Consider the following 14,488-nt stretch of genomic DNA (forward strand, 5'->3'; position numbering starts at 1 on the left):
TCAGGCTCTGTTTATCGGGTTCGGTTTCGCAATGTCGCCTTATCAACTACAGGTATGAACCAATGTATTTTATGGCTTGTTTCGTTTGCTGGATTAGCTCGTTTTCTCGTTCCAGTTCTGCACTAACCCTCATCCACCTCTGTTTGCAGGTTGTTTAAGGTGGCTGGCCGTCGAGGGTTTGCTCTCTGCAATCTCTAGGGAGCAGTTCGAAACCCGCCAAGTCTCACACAACGGGTAGGGTCTTTCTGACCATGATTCGGTTGTTAATTTATGAAGGGTTCCGATGTTCCTGGTTCTTGTTCCTTTTTAGTTGCGGTCACCTGAGTTGTAGATGGGTTGTGCTCCTCCCTGTCCTTTGTGGCTCGTATGGCCCTGTTCTGTTGTATTTAGCTTAAGAGGTTTCGCTTGAAAGAAAATTTGTTTTAGATGAGCGCTATCTGCTCAGAAAATCCTTTTGTGCGCTCTTGTTTGTAATGGACGGTGGTTAACTGGTTAATTAAATTAAACTGTTTCACATTTGCTTTCAGCACTTGTATTATTTTGTAAATGGTATGAAGGCATCGTATTTTGTTACCTGGTCATTCGTCGGTGACTGTTGATTTGGTTCTCCCTTCTTTACTGGAAATGGTTTCCTGTAGCAGCACTTTACCCTTCTCGACTCCTGTTACAGCTTGCTGTCTTATTGTTTCAAATGCATTTTGATCACAGTAGAAAGTAATATGAAATGGACATAGGACTTAACGTATGAAATAATTTAACAATGGATCATCAGTTGGCAAGGTAGATAATTTGTTTTCTTTATTACAGAGGACTGTATTTGTTTCTTCGTTCCAGAGGTTCTCTCCCCTCTAACTATTTTCACTTTGTTTTTAATACTTGGAAACCATAACTGATTCTTGTTTTCGGTTGAACTGTTCAACTAGAATTTGTCCAACTGTTAGCCAGTTTTATTTTTTTTTACAAAAATGATAACTAACTGCTAATTATTTCCTAAACTGAAACAATTCACAACTGTAATCCTACGGTCTCTAACGGCCCTCTTGAAAATGAAACAAATAATAAAAAAAACCAAAAACGACAAGTCTAATAACCTGTCCAGCAATACATGTAGTCTTCGGCTTGTTCTTGTTTTCTTTTCGAGACAGTCAACCACCTTCTGTCTCCTCGGAGCTGGATGCTCCTGCATCACTCCCCCTCTAAAAAATTCCTTATTTCAACATCCCCGTGACCCCATGGATCTGATGATGAAAAAATTGAATGTTTGCAATAGTCTCCACAAATAGAAATGGCCTACTCATCCTCTAACCTACTGCTAGGGATCACACCATCTTGTCCATCAAAATGTGCACCACATGATCCACATATAACATCAACAAACTGGGATCACAACGAAGTTATGGTGATGGCACATCAATGTCCACGACATGTTGCAATTTCAGCGCTTGAAAGGTTGTGCACATTGGAAGAGGCGGCTCGTTTTCAATTTGTGTTTTTTCCCTTAGTCAAAGCACTTAGCCTCTAAGCTCTCAGCCTGACGAATCCATAACGTTCTTGGAAGCCAATGACAAACTATCGATTTAGACTCAAGATCTACACTAGAACAGATAGGGAAACACATATAAATCTCACACACTAAATTAATATAATCTCACACTCCTATACTTCTATACTAATCTGTGTACATTGGATCAATTTTCAAACCTCTTCCATTTTCCTATGCCCTTTATTGAAGGAGTGACCCATATGGGCATTGATACTAATCAAGAAATTTGAGGATCGGACAAGCATAGCACAAGATTACACACAAAATAAATTTTATATTGTACTTTGAAACCAAAATACATCACAAATATATAATGCATATAAGTTTGAACAAATTTTAAGATAGAAAATCCATATTCAAAAACTTTCTCAACAAACCAAATCTACCTATATACTATTGTAAACATTATTTCCAAATAATTTTACATTAATCAACCTCATACTATTCGATCTATTGATTCACTTTTTCTACCTTCTCTCTTCCCTGTACCTGGTCGGAAAGCTTTAAACCTCATCCGTGGACTATCGGGAACCAGGAATCCATTTATGAAATGAGGATGCATAAAATATCAATCTGCTTTCCCATTAATGTCCATCCCTCATTTCTATTATAAAACTTCTAAATATGGAATTTATAAGTTAGATAATCTCGATGCAATGGGTTCTAGAAGTTGGTGAATTAATACGTATAATCAGAATCTATAATTTCGATGGAATTTATGCTCATTTTGAGTAAGAAATTAAGAAAAATAAAAAACGGTTAGATGTAAAAATTTCAAAACACTTTTGGTTTGGTCAGTGTAGGGTTAAAGTAAAAATGCATCCGTCCTCCTTTTCGTTCTATCTCCCAATTTTTACTTTTCTTAAGTTTTGACCATGGTGGTTCGTCAAATTCAAGTCAATGTAACCATTACCACTTTCATGGTCAAGCATTAATATTTAGTTATATATTTGGTTGGTTGGCGTTTCCCTTAGTGCTTTCGTTGATGTAGCATGGCCATTTTTCATGTTAAATGTTGGTAAATTATATTTTTTTAATTCAATTTTTTATTTTATAGTTAAAAATGAAAAATACTATTCCATTTTTTTTTTATAATAATGGATGGAATTTTAAATGTTAAATCTTTTATAACTATAAAATCCACCAATGTTTACTTTCTCAACCATCAAAACTTTAATTTTTGTTATTTAGATTATTCCTCCAAATTCCAGGTTGGAAAGCTTTGTTCTAACATTGTTTATGACCTGAAAGCTTTGTTCTAACACTGTCATTTGGGAGTTTTTTTTCTCAAACAATTAGTATTGGAAATAGAAAATATGTTATTGATTTTGGTATGGATGGAATTGTTTAATTCAGAGAAATAGCTTTTATTTAATATTTGGTAAGACATTTACTTAATATAATTATATAATTATTATAAAAACTTAAAATAATTAGAAAAAATTATATTTTTAGGTGTATCAACCACATTTATTAATATAATTATAGGAATACATTTATGTCAATAACAATGTGAAGGTATAAAGTATTTTGACTTGTTTTCATTTTTTAAATGATTTATGATTTTTTCTCAAATATAATGAGCAGAGTAAGTTCAATTTTGGATGGAAAAATGAATCATCCCAAAGAAAATGTTGCTTGTCACTAGTATTTGATGGAAGCACATTCTATCTATCTGTCATAAAGATTGTGACTTTGAATTTCATTGCCAAATATAAGATGCTATCAGGAGGATGGAATGGAATGTGGCTATGAATACCACACTCGCTCTAAATACTCTGAATTTCATTGCCAAATGTAAGATGCTATGACGAGGATGGAATGGAATGTGGCTATGAATACCACACTTGCTCTAAATACCACGGTCCAGCTGTAAGATGTTATGATGAAGATTATATTTTCACTAGGGTTGGATGGTTAGATAAAAGCATGTTTTGCTTAATTGTAAAATATTATCACTAGGAATGGAAGGAAGTATTTTCCACCCAATAGTAAGAAGTTGTCATGAAGTTGTGGGCTGAATACCCTTACCTAATTATAAAATGTTGTCATTAAGATTTGATGGAAGTGTGTTCCACCCAATTGTAAGAATTTGTCATAGATTGTGCATTGAATACCCTTACCCAAGTGTAAAATGTTGTCATTCTCAATTTTTTTATTTTATAGTTAGAAATGAAAAATACTAACCTATTCTCATTCTTTTTACATTAATGGATGAAATTTTAAATGTTAAATTTCTTACCTCTATAAATCCATCCATGTTTTCTTTTTCAACCATCAAAATTTTAATTTTTGCTATTTAAATTGCTCCTCCTCCAAATTCTAGGTTGGAAAGCTTGGTCTAACACTATTTATGATTTTGGAAAGCTTGGTCTAACACTATTTATGATTTTGGAGCTTTTCTTTTCAAACTAGCTTTGGAACTAGGAGTGATGTTATTGATTTTGATATTAATCTAACCATATATTTCAAGAAATTAGTTTCTACTAGATAGATGGTAGGGTTTCCCAGAGTATTTATTTCATACCATTATATAATTATTATCAAAATTATCGAAATAATTAGAAAAAATATAATTTTAGGTATGTTAATTACATTTATCAATATACTTATAGGAATGAATTTATGCCAATAACAATGTGAATATATAAAGCATTTCGACTTTTTTTTCATAATTTATGATTTTTTCCCAAATATAATGAGCTGGAATACTTTCAACTTTGGATGGAAAAATGAATCATCCAAAAAGGATGTTGTTTGTCACTTGTATTTGATGAGCTGGAGTACTTTCAACTTTGGATGGAAAAATGAATAATCCAAAGAGGATGTTGTTTGTCACTTGTATTTGATGGAAACACATTCTATTAGTCTGTAAAATAATTGTAAAATGATGTCACAAAAATTGAAACTTTGAATTTCATTGCCCAAATGTAAGATGTTATCACGAGAAGATGTTATCACGAGAATGGAATAGAATGAAATGTAATTGTGAATACCCAAGTTCAACTGTAAAATGCTATCAAGAAAATGAGTTGTAACTCTGAATATCACTGTTCAACTGTAAGATGTTGTCATTGGATGGTTAGATGAAAGTATATTCTGCCTTATTATAAGATATTATCATGTTGTCATTGGATGGTTAGATGAAAGTATATACTGCCTAATTGTAAGATATTATCACTGGGAATGGATAGAAGTATGTTCCACAGCATTGTAAGACAATTGCAATGAGTTGTCATCAGGTTGTGCGCTGAATACCCCTGCCCAACTGTAAAATGTTGTCATTAAAATCGTGCCTATGAGCACCCTAGGAACATCCTCCTCCTGTGCCCATCACCTTTGATGAAACTAAACCCATATAAACCAATTCTCCTAAAACAGCCTTTTTGATGGTTGATCTAGGTCAAATCTATCCATCCATTTTATTTTCCAACTTCTTCTTTGGATTATCATCTCATCAGCTTTTCTGTCCTTGTTCCTCTCCTCTCTGCTCTGCAAAATCCCCATCATACGCTCCACATCACACTGTTTTCTCTCTGCAACTCTTTAGTTTGGCAAACAAACTCGGCCGTATTTTTATCTTTACAAGATGACATTGTCCTTCCCCGTCTTAATCACGCTGCTTCTTCTTACCGATATTATTTTTGTGCCCTACTTATGCTCCAACATCCCGGCCGTTAACACCCAATTTGATATTCCATCTTTTAAAGACTGCGCTCCTGTCAAGTGTGGCAATTCCACCATCCAATATCCCTTCGGCAAATGTGGGCCTCTATCTGCCGAATGCCAAAACAATCAGACCGTACGCTTATTCGAGCGCAACGCCTACAGGTACAACTCCGGGTACGGTTGGACAATCGTTGGAGATATCACAGAATCGCGTTACTACGGAAAAGTACACATCGCTCCTTACGATTATGCAACCGATTCGTTATCCAATTACGACTGGCTGTTGCAGCGTGGATTGTTCAATCTTGATCCCGCATACATACAGGGAACACTTTATGCCTGTAAGCAAGAGGTTAATGATACGGGAATTCTACAAAAGGTGAACATCTCATGGCTCAATTGTAGTGAAGCCTTAACTAATCACAGTTATTGTTACTTCTACCCTGCGACAGATTTTTATCTTCAGTGCACGTCATATACACCAATATGGGTTTCGGCTGATGTAACCACCTATAACTTCAGCGCACATGACAATTTTGAGGAAATCCTCCAAAGCGGATTCCAAATTACATGGTCTACACCCAAGAATTGTCTTCAGTGCCAAAACACTGAAGGAAGATGTCTCTCTTTTTTTCACATCTACGACTTTTATGGTAAAAACGCTGGTTATGAGGATTATTGTATTTGTCCTAATGGCACTATTCAGGGATTGTATTGCTACGATGGTGAGAATCTCCAAAACTCCCTTTCTTCAACAGCATGTTGCCTTTCTCCAAAGTTATATTTTCTTACTGATCTCTTGTGTCTGTGAAGGACCGGCAATTGATTCAAATTGGCTCTTCGCAGAGGCAAATGGTATCAGTCAACCAAGCGCTCCACCCCAGGTATCTGCCAAACTAAATGGTACCCGCGAAGGAAGAATACCAGATCAGTATACAAATGCACCTGGGGATGCTCCCCAGGAAGGAAGAATATTACCAAAGAAAACATCGTCAAAACATATGGCAGGTAAATCTCTCATATTTGTCACACAACCACTGTTACACTTCCTTACTAGGTCCACCATCTTGGTTAAAAATATTTTCTTTGTTAATATCTTTATGTAAATTGTAATATGCTGTGAAGATTTGGAAAGTTTCACGAATTCTTGTAATAGATTTGATTTCTAGGAAAGTTTCATGGAACTTGAATTCATGCAATTGGGAATCGAGACACTTTTGAATTTCTTGTGGCCTTTTGGTGTATCAATATATATGATATGGAATGTAGAAGCAAACATATATCTGTTTTTTCCTACTAACGTTGAGTTTTATTTTCAGAGATAATTTTTCCACTCTGTGCTGTGTTTAGCATAGCAGTACTGGTTTCCGGGATAATGATCCATCGTCAAATTTGTTCTAAAAAGTCTCGCATTGCTCAAGAGCAGAGCGTTCGAGCATTTATGGATCCCCTTCACTCTACATCTCCCCCGATCGAGAATTTCTTAAATTATTATTCCTCACAAATGCCCACTAGATACTCTTATGCTAAGATTAAAGCTTACACAAAAAATTTGGGAGAGAAGGTTGGCCAAGGAAGTTTTGGAACAGTTTATAAAGGGAAGCTTCCAAGTGGACGTCCCATCGCTGTCAAGATTTTGGATGAATCGAAACAGAGTGAACAACAGTTTATAGCAGAAGTAGCTACAGTGGGGAGGACATATCATGTTAACCTGGTGCGCCTCTTGGGTTATTGTGTGCAGAGATCCAAAAGAGCTTTGGTGTATGAATACATGACTAATGGTTCCCTAGACAAGTATATCCATGGAAACCTTAGAGACAAGTTGGATTGGAAACAGTTGTATTCAATTGCAATTGGTACAGCTCGCGGTATTGCATACCTACATGAAGATTGCAATAATCACATCTTACATTGTGACATAAAGCCTCACAATGTCCTACTTGATGCAGATTTTTCACCAAAAGTTGCAGATTTTGGTCTAGCTAAAATATCAGACAGAGGGAAATCTCACATCTCCGTAGCTAATAGAGGAACACTAGGTTACGCTGCTCCAGAGATGTGGTCAGGCATGTATGGATCTGTGACTGATAAGTCTGATGTTTACAGCTATGGTATGTTGGTCATGGAGATGGTGGGCGCCAGAAAAAATATTGACAAAAATTTAGACAGTGCATCCAGCAAATTCTACTATCCTGAGTGGGCTTTCAAGCAGGTGGAGAATGGAGAGTTTGGAAATTTGAGAGAGGGTATTAACATGTCAGAAGATGACCAAGAGATAGCCAAAAAGTTAAGTTTAGTCGGACTATGGTGCATCCAGTTCAAAGCATCTGGCCGTCCCTCGATGAACAAAGTGATCCAGATGTTAGAAGGAGTCATTGACATTTCTATTCCACCGGTTCCATTTCCAGTTGACACACCTGTGCAGCAATCTGCATCTCACGGATCTTCTTCATCTGATGCTTCAGAGGTTCAAATGATAAATCCGACAAGTACTCAATCTGCCAAAACCTTGAAGGTAAAGTTACGAGATCAGCACATCAAAATATAGAATATTTTATATCTAAATAAATAAAAATAACTAAGAAAGCAAAATTTCACACCACATGCTTGCATTCAAATATGATATTGTGTATAACTACTAAAACACCCTATTTATTTTTGTTGAATACAAGTATAGTGTTGTCTGCCAATTTTGAAAGAGAAATGTCCAATTAAAAATGTTGTTTTTTTTAAGAGGAAAGCGTCTTAATGAGTTGATGTTGCAAACCGTTTCTGCATTCTATATCCAATGCATAACTTTTGAGATTCTAATTTGTATAAAATCTCTCTTCTTGGTAATGGTCCATATCCCAACATCTCATGTTATCCTTAATACTGGGAGATAACTCCAAATAAAACGGGCATTTCCCCAGTATTTCTTCGTCAGGTCCATACCTCCTTTATTTTTAAATCTGTTTTGAATTATTTTTAATCTTTATTTTCAAATCTGTGTTGATTTTTTCTTCTTGATTTCCATTTGGATTTACGTTATCTCTTTCTCTGATTTACCCGAAGGTTTGAGTTATCTATTTTTTTTCTGTTTACGTTATTACTAAAGTCATCTATCTCATTATTTATTATTTTATTCGATATTTACCATGTTAATAGTGTGTTTTGTTTTTATTTTTTCAGCTAAGTTGAGTTGAGATAAGCTTTAGCCTCAACTTCAGCTTCAACCTCAGCCTCAACTTCAGCCTCAGCCTCAATATTGCTTTAGCTTCAGCCTACGCCTCAGCCTCAATATTGAATGGAAAAATGATCTACTCACCTACAAAACCTACAAAATGTTATCACTAGCTACAATTATTATTATTTTTAAATATATTTGCAATGAATAAATATTCTGAAAGGACAAGAGTGACAGGGAAACAAAATTTGAACCTGTAAATGTGACATCAAATAATTTAAGTTACCTGTCATACTTTTTAATGCTTGGTTTACAGGGCTAAAGGCATATGAGGCTAGTACATGTTGATATTGTGGAAGCTATGTCAAAGTTGTTTGCACCACTTATTGTAGAAAGAATGTCAAAGTTGTTTGCATGAGGTCATTGTCCGAGATTGATATCCTCTGCACTTTTTATATAGATTAATAATGGTTGTTTGGATCAATAGTTTCATATTGGGCAAGTGGTCATTACCTTAGATTTTATTTTATAATAGTGATTGATTTTCTTCTCATCTGGGATACATTTCTTTGCTTCCAGAGATAAAAGAAAGGAATTTGTAACAAGTAAGTGTTAATTCAAATTTCACTAATAAATCTATTTTTTTGCAATGGTTTTTCATTGTTCTTTTGTTTTGCATGTATATGCTGCAACTTTGCACAGCTTTTGAAAAAAAACACGTGGTAATGTTAATGTTCATTAGCATGCTATTATTCAAAATCTAATAAGTTTTTGCAAAATTTAAAAGCAAAAGTTTTGGTTGGGTCCAACTTGAAGTTGTAAATTTTTTTCACTATAAATAAAACTTGCAACCAAATAAGAGAATGACTTGGTTCTCAATCGGTCCAAATTTGAAGCAGTAAACTTTTCTCATTATACCATTAAACCACTTGAAGAGAATGACTTGGTTCTAGTCCAATTTGAAGCAGTAAACTTTTCTCATTATAATTAAAACTTGCAACCAAATAAGAAAAGACATTTTTTCACAACTTTACTTAACCCTTAGAGTTAGGAAAGTGTTGTTTTGAGTACTTATCTGATGCTTCACAAAATAACCCTTGATGCTCCACAAAATAACCCCTTTGACAGAGATCATACATAATTTGCATATAATAAAAATAGATTTGGCATTCACTAATATCTATAAACAATGAAATGATGGGTGCCCTTAGAGTAACGAAAGTGTTGTTAGGAGTACTGATCTTATGCTGCACAAAATAACCCTTATGCTCCACAAAATAACCCTTTTGATGGGGATCATACATAATTTGCATATAATAAAAATAGATTTGGCATTCACTAATATCTATAAAGAATGAAATGATGGGTGCCCTTAGATTCAGGGAAATTTTGTTTTGAGTACTGATTTGATGCTTCACAAAATAATCTTTGATGCTCCACAAAATAACCCCTTTGACTGGGATAATACATAATTTGCATATAATAAAAATAGAGTTGGCATTCACTGATATCCATAAACAATAAAATGATGGGTGTGATAAACAAGTAAGCATGATTAAATCTACTTAAAAAGTAAATTAAATTTAAAATTCTAAATCTAATCACCAAAATCATACCAATATAGTTATAAAAAATAAAATAAAAAAATCTTACAAATAATTAACGTTAATGTAGTCGTTTCCCATGAAATTTGAACTAAAAACCTAATAATAATTCCTAATTACCATCCTAATTCCTAATTACCATCCTAATAAATGCTAAAATTGATGCACTATGCCATTACAAAATGTATGCCTTTTCCTACCTAACATCACTTAATGGATGTAAATGGATGTAATAAATACATTGGCTTTGTTATTGTTTATGAAAATGGACTGATGGTATCTCAATAAAGGTTTCTCAAAATTCATTCACCATTACTTGCAACCCTTTTTTACATTCTCACATTTCATGGCTCTAAGTTTTGTTCTTATTTCTGAAAATAAATCTTTAACGAGAGATTATGCCACCGTTATTTGACCTAGTACAATAAATCTAAAACCAGGGTTACGTCACCTATGTGTCTCATTAAATTTGCAGCTAACAAAATAGGAATTGAAAATGGACGAACCCCATAACTAGTGTGAGCACTTCTAACCAATATGTCACTGGGATTAGAAATTCTTAAGATGGAACGAAATCCTAGAAGAATATGGCACTTTTAATTCGAATTGGAAAAGTTTATATATAAATATAAATTAAAGGAATATGTAACTATTGGTAAAATTTGGTATTAGTCCTATTAATGAATAATAAATTTTAAGTTTATTCAAATTTACCCCAGCGCCCAGTTGACGGATTTTTTTTTTCCTTCATGGAAAATTAGTAAATTACCAATGCAATCTCCTTTCCCCTTCTTGAAAAAACGTAAATTTCCTTCAACGCTTTAAAAAAAAGACGTCATTTTACAGTCACTGTAACTGGAATCTGTTTAACTCATCGGAACTCCAATATCTAGGAACCAAAATGACTTGAAAAATCCAACCCTCAAAATTTCACATGAAGAACATTCGTAAACTGTGCGCCATCTCCGTGGGAAGCAACTAATTGCGAATTCTCATACACACAATGCCTTGAACCATGGTGACTTATAAATTCCTTAGAACTTACACATGATTGCTTCAACCATTTGCATATTCCAGATTCTGAGTACACAGGTTTAAATGAGAATGTCGGGAATTTCTGTTTATTCCAAACAAAATACAGTGGAAAAATCCTCTGTTTCCACTGTTCAGAATTTTCTGATAAATTCCGAAACAACAAAAATATGAACAGAGAGCAATACTCTGTTTTCTGATAATTCAAAAACACAAGAACAGAGCATAAAATAATACTCTACTTTGCCTCAGGATCAAAAACTGATCAAAATAATACTTTGTCTTTGACGCAGAAAAATACTCTGTTTTTAACTCAGAAAAACAGAAAAATTCGTTCTCTGGAAACGGTGTTGCAGCAACACAGTTTTTTTTCAGTTGTTGTAACTTGTGTTGCAGCAACGCTGTTCGTGGTGTTGCAGCAACGTAAATTTTTTCAGTTGCTGTTCGTGGTGTTGCAGCAACGTGATTTTTGACGTCAAGTATTTTTCGACTTACGGTGTAACAGCAACATGAAATTTTTGACAAAATAATTTTTGGTGTAACAACAACACACAGAAAGAAACTTCTATTTATGAAAATAAACCAACTGATAAAATAAGTCTTCCTCACGTAGAGGGATCTTCACAAAATATTATGCTAAAGAGCATCTTCCTCTTGACAGAGGGATTACAACAGGAACGCTTCAGTTCCACAAAACAACTATCTCAGAAAATTTCAGCACTGCTATGCAATACAAAAAAAACTCTCTTGTTCTACACTGATGTGTGTTACAAAAGGACTTTCAATCTATCTTCTCTCTATTTTCTACTTCTGTTTCTGTTTCTATTTATAGTGCGGGAAAGGGTCTTCACCGCTTTAACTTGCTGATAAAGTTTCTGCTCCTCATGATTAACAGATTTGATCTTTTGCTGTATTTCTTGAGTCGGTTGTGCTGAAATCTATGGTTGATAAATGCTACGTCAGCTCGAGGCTGGTTCTTTTCTCTTTCAGTCGTTCTGCTCATTAATATGGTTGTTGAGAAGTAATGATATAGTGCTGTATCTGATCTTCATCCTTCGGGAACTCAAAAATAATTAAATAGTGAAAAGATGGTAATGGCGGTGACATAAAAGATCGGGAGAAAATGTGGGGCGCCGGATCACGACAAATAAATAAAGTAGCTGCTGCTGTTATGTTCACTGCAGTTGAAATTATAATTTCAACACTCCCCTTTAATTTCAACTGCTGGGTTATCAGTCATACCCAGAAGTTTCCTTAAAAACTCAAAACTTTTCTGATCCAATGGCTTTGTCAGAATATCTGCAACCTGTTCCTGAGTCCTGCAATGTTGTAAAATGATTTCTCCATTGTTCACCAATTCTCTGATGTAGTGAAACTTTGTATCTATGTGTTTTGTTCTCTTGTGGAATACAGAGTTTTTGGATAATGCAATAGCTGAGCTATTGTCACAAAAAATAACTGTTGCTGTTGCCTACTCCTGGCATAGACTTCTCAACATTCTCCTCATCCAAACCGCTTGACATGCTGCTGCTGTAGCTGCCACATACTCTGCTTCTGCTGTAGACAATGCCACAATTGGTTGTTTCTTGGCAGCCCATGAAATGGCTCCTGAACCTATGTGAAAAATGTAACCAGATGTGCTTTTCCGGTCATCTACACTTCCAGCCCAATCACTATCTGTGTATCCAACTAAATCTGAACATTCTGAAACAGTATAAAATATGCCATACCTTTTTGTACCTTTAACATACCTCAGAATTCTCTTTGCTGCCTGCCAATGTGTTTCCTTTGGCTTCTCCATGAATCTGGAAATTAAACTAACAGCATACATTATGTCTGGCCTAGTTGCAGTCAAATACATGAGGCTGCCAACTATGCTCTTGTACACACTAGGGTCAAAATCTTTACTGCTGTCCTCTTTGCTGAGTTTTAATCCCATCACTGTGGGAGTGATTGTTGCATTGCTGTCCTGCATGTTAAATCTGCTCAACACTTCATTTACATATTTTGCCTGTGAAATAAAAATTCCATTTTTATTTTGATCTACTTCTATTCCTAAGAAGTATCTCAACAAACCCATGTCAGTCATCTCAAATTCTTCTTTCATGACTGATTTGAAATTTTCAATGAGGTAGTCATCGTTACCTATAAAGATCACATTATCAACATATAACACAACAATTAAAATTTTACAGTCCTTTTCTTTGATGTAAACAGTGGGTTCTCCCTCACAATTCTCAAATCCGTTCTCTAGTAGATAGGAATCTATCCTACTGTACCACGCTCTTGGTGCTTGCTTCAGCCCATAAAGAGCTTTCTTCAATCTGCAGACTTTGTGCTCTTGGCCTTCCTTCTCATAGCCTAGAGGTTGCTCGATGTAAACCTCTTCCATTAATACTCCATTCAAGAATGCTAACTTCACGTCCATTTGGTAAACTTTCCATTTGTTTTGTGCTACTATGGACAACACTGCTCTTACTGTTTCCATTCTTGCAACCGGTGCGAAAGTCTCCTCATAATCTCTCCCATATTGCTGCTTGTATCCCTTGACAACAAGTCTTGCCTTATGCCTTTCTATCTTGCCTTCAGCATTACTCTTGGTCTTGTAGACCCATTTAACTCCAATGACTTCTTTACCTTTTGGTAGATCAACTAAATCACATGTCTTATTTCTTTCTATGGCATTCATCTCCTCGTCCATAGCTTCTATCCATTTCTTATCCTTAATTGCATCTTCGAAATGAACAGGGTCATCAACATGACAATACAAGGCAAACAAAGAATTCATTCCTTCATCATAAATATCACTTAAATTTCTGAATTTATTACCTCTTTCATTCGGTGTGCAAGTGCTTGTAGATGCACTTGAATTTCCTCCTTGTGGTGTGCTTGGAGAAACACTCTCATTTCTCCTCAAGGGTGTCTCTCGCTGTTCTGTTGTTGGTGCTGCTGTTTGGGGATGTGTTTCAGCCAACTCCTCATCATCATCATCATGAGACAAATAGTTTTTAACATTCACTGTTTTCTCTATGCTTCCATCCCAAGCTTCCTCTTCAATAAATTGAACATCTCTGCTCACAAAAAACTTCTTGGTGGATGGGATATATAACCTGTAAGCTTTGGATTCTTCACTGTCTCCAATGAAAATACATTTCTCCCCTTTGCTATCCAATTTCTTCCTTAGCTGATCTGGAATGTGTGCATAAGCCACACAACCAAAAACTTTCATGTGGGTGACTCCTTGCTTTCTCCTACTCCATGCTTCTTCTGGCACTTTGTTCATCACTGCTTTTGTAGGACATCTATTCAAAATATATACTGCACAGTGTACAGCTTCAACCCAATAATCATTTGGCAAATGCTTTGCCTTCAACATGCTCCTTGCCATATCCATGATTGTTCTGTTTTTCCTTTCAGCAACTCCATTTTGCTGCGGGGTGTACCTTGCTGTAAATTGCTTATGAATTCCATTTT

The 14,488-nt window shown here is 35.2% G+C and overlaps 1 protein-coding gene across 1 annotated transcript; it reads left to right on the forward strand.

The window, feature by feature from the left end:
• The first annotated feature begins 5,132 nt into the window (after positions 1 to 5,132).
• On the forward strand, positions 5,133 to 7,760 carry LOC149185881 (LEAF RUST 10 DISEASE-RESISTANCE LOCUS RECEPTOR-LIKE PROTEIN KINASE-like 2.4). The gene is made up of 4 exons (XM_089409158.1): positions 5,133 to 5,591; positions 5,919 to 5,937; positions 6,026 to 6,220; positions 6,532 to 7,760. Exons 1-4 carry the CDS (start codon positions 5,133 to 5,135, stop codon positions 7,758 to 7,760), a joined length of 1,902 nt encoding a protein of 633 aa, XP_089265284.1.
• The last annotated feature ends 6,728 nt before the right edge of the window (positions 7,761 to 14,488 follow it).

This window comes from Pinus tabuliformis, chromosome 3_1, assembly GCF_031772625.1.
Source record: "Pinus tabuliformis cultivar Carrire ecotype Pingquan chromosome 3_1, CPIR1, whole genome shotgun sequence".
Classification (NCBI taxonomy): Eukaryota; Viridiplantae; Streptophyta; class Pinopsida; order Pinales; family Pinaceae; genus Pinus; species Pinus tabuliformis.

Excerpts from the sequence above, each read along its gene's own strand:
- LOC149185881 (XM_089409158.1), top strand. The coding sequence starts at position 5,133 with ATGACATTGTCCTTCCCCGTCTTAATCACGCTGCTTCTTCTTACCGAT. Across the intron at positions 6,221-6,531 it reads ATCGTCAAAACATATGGCAG|AGATAATTTTTCCACTCTGT; the intron begins GTAAATCTCTCA and ends TTTTATTTTCAG.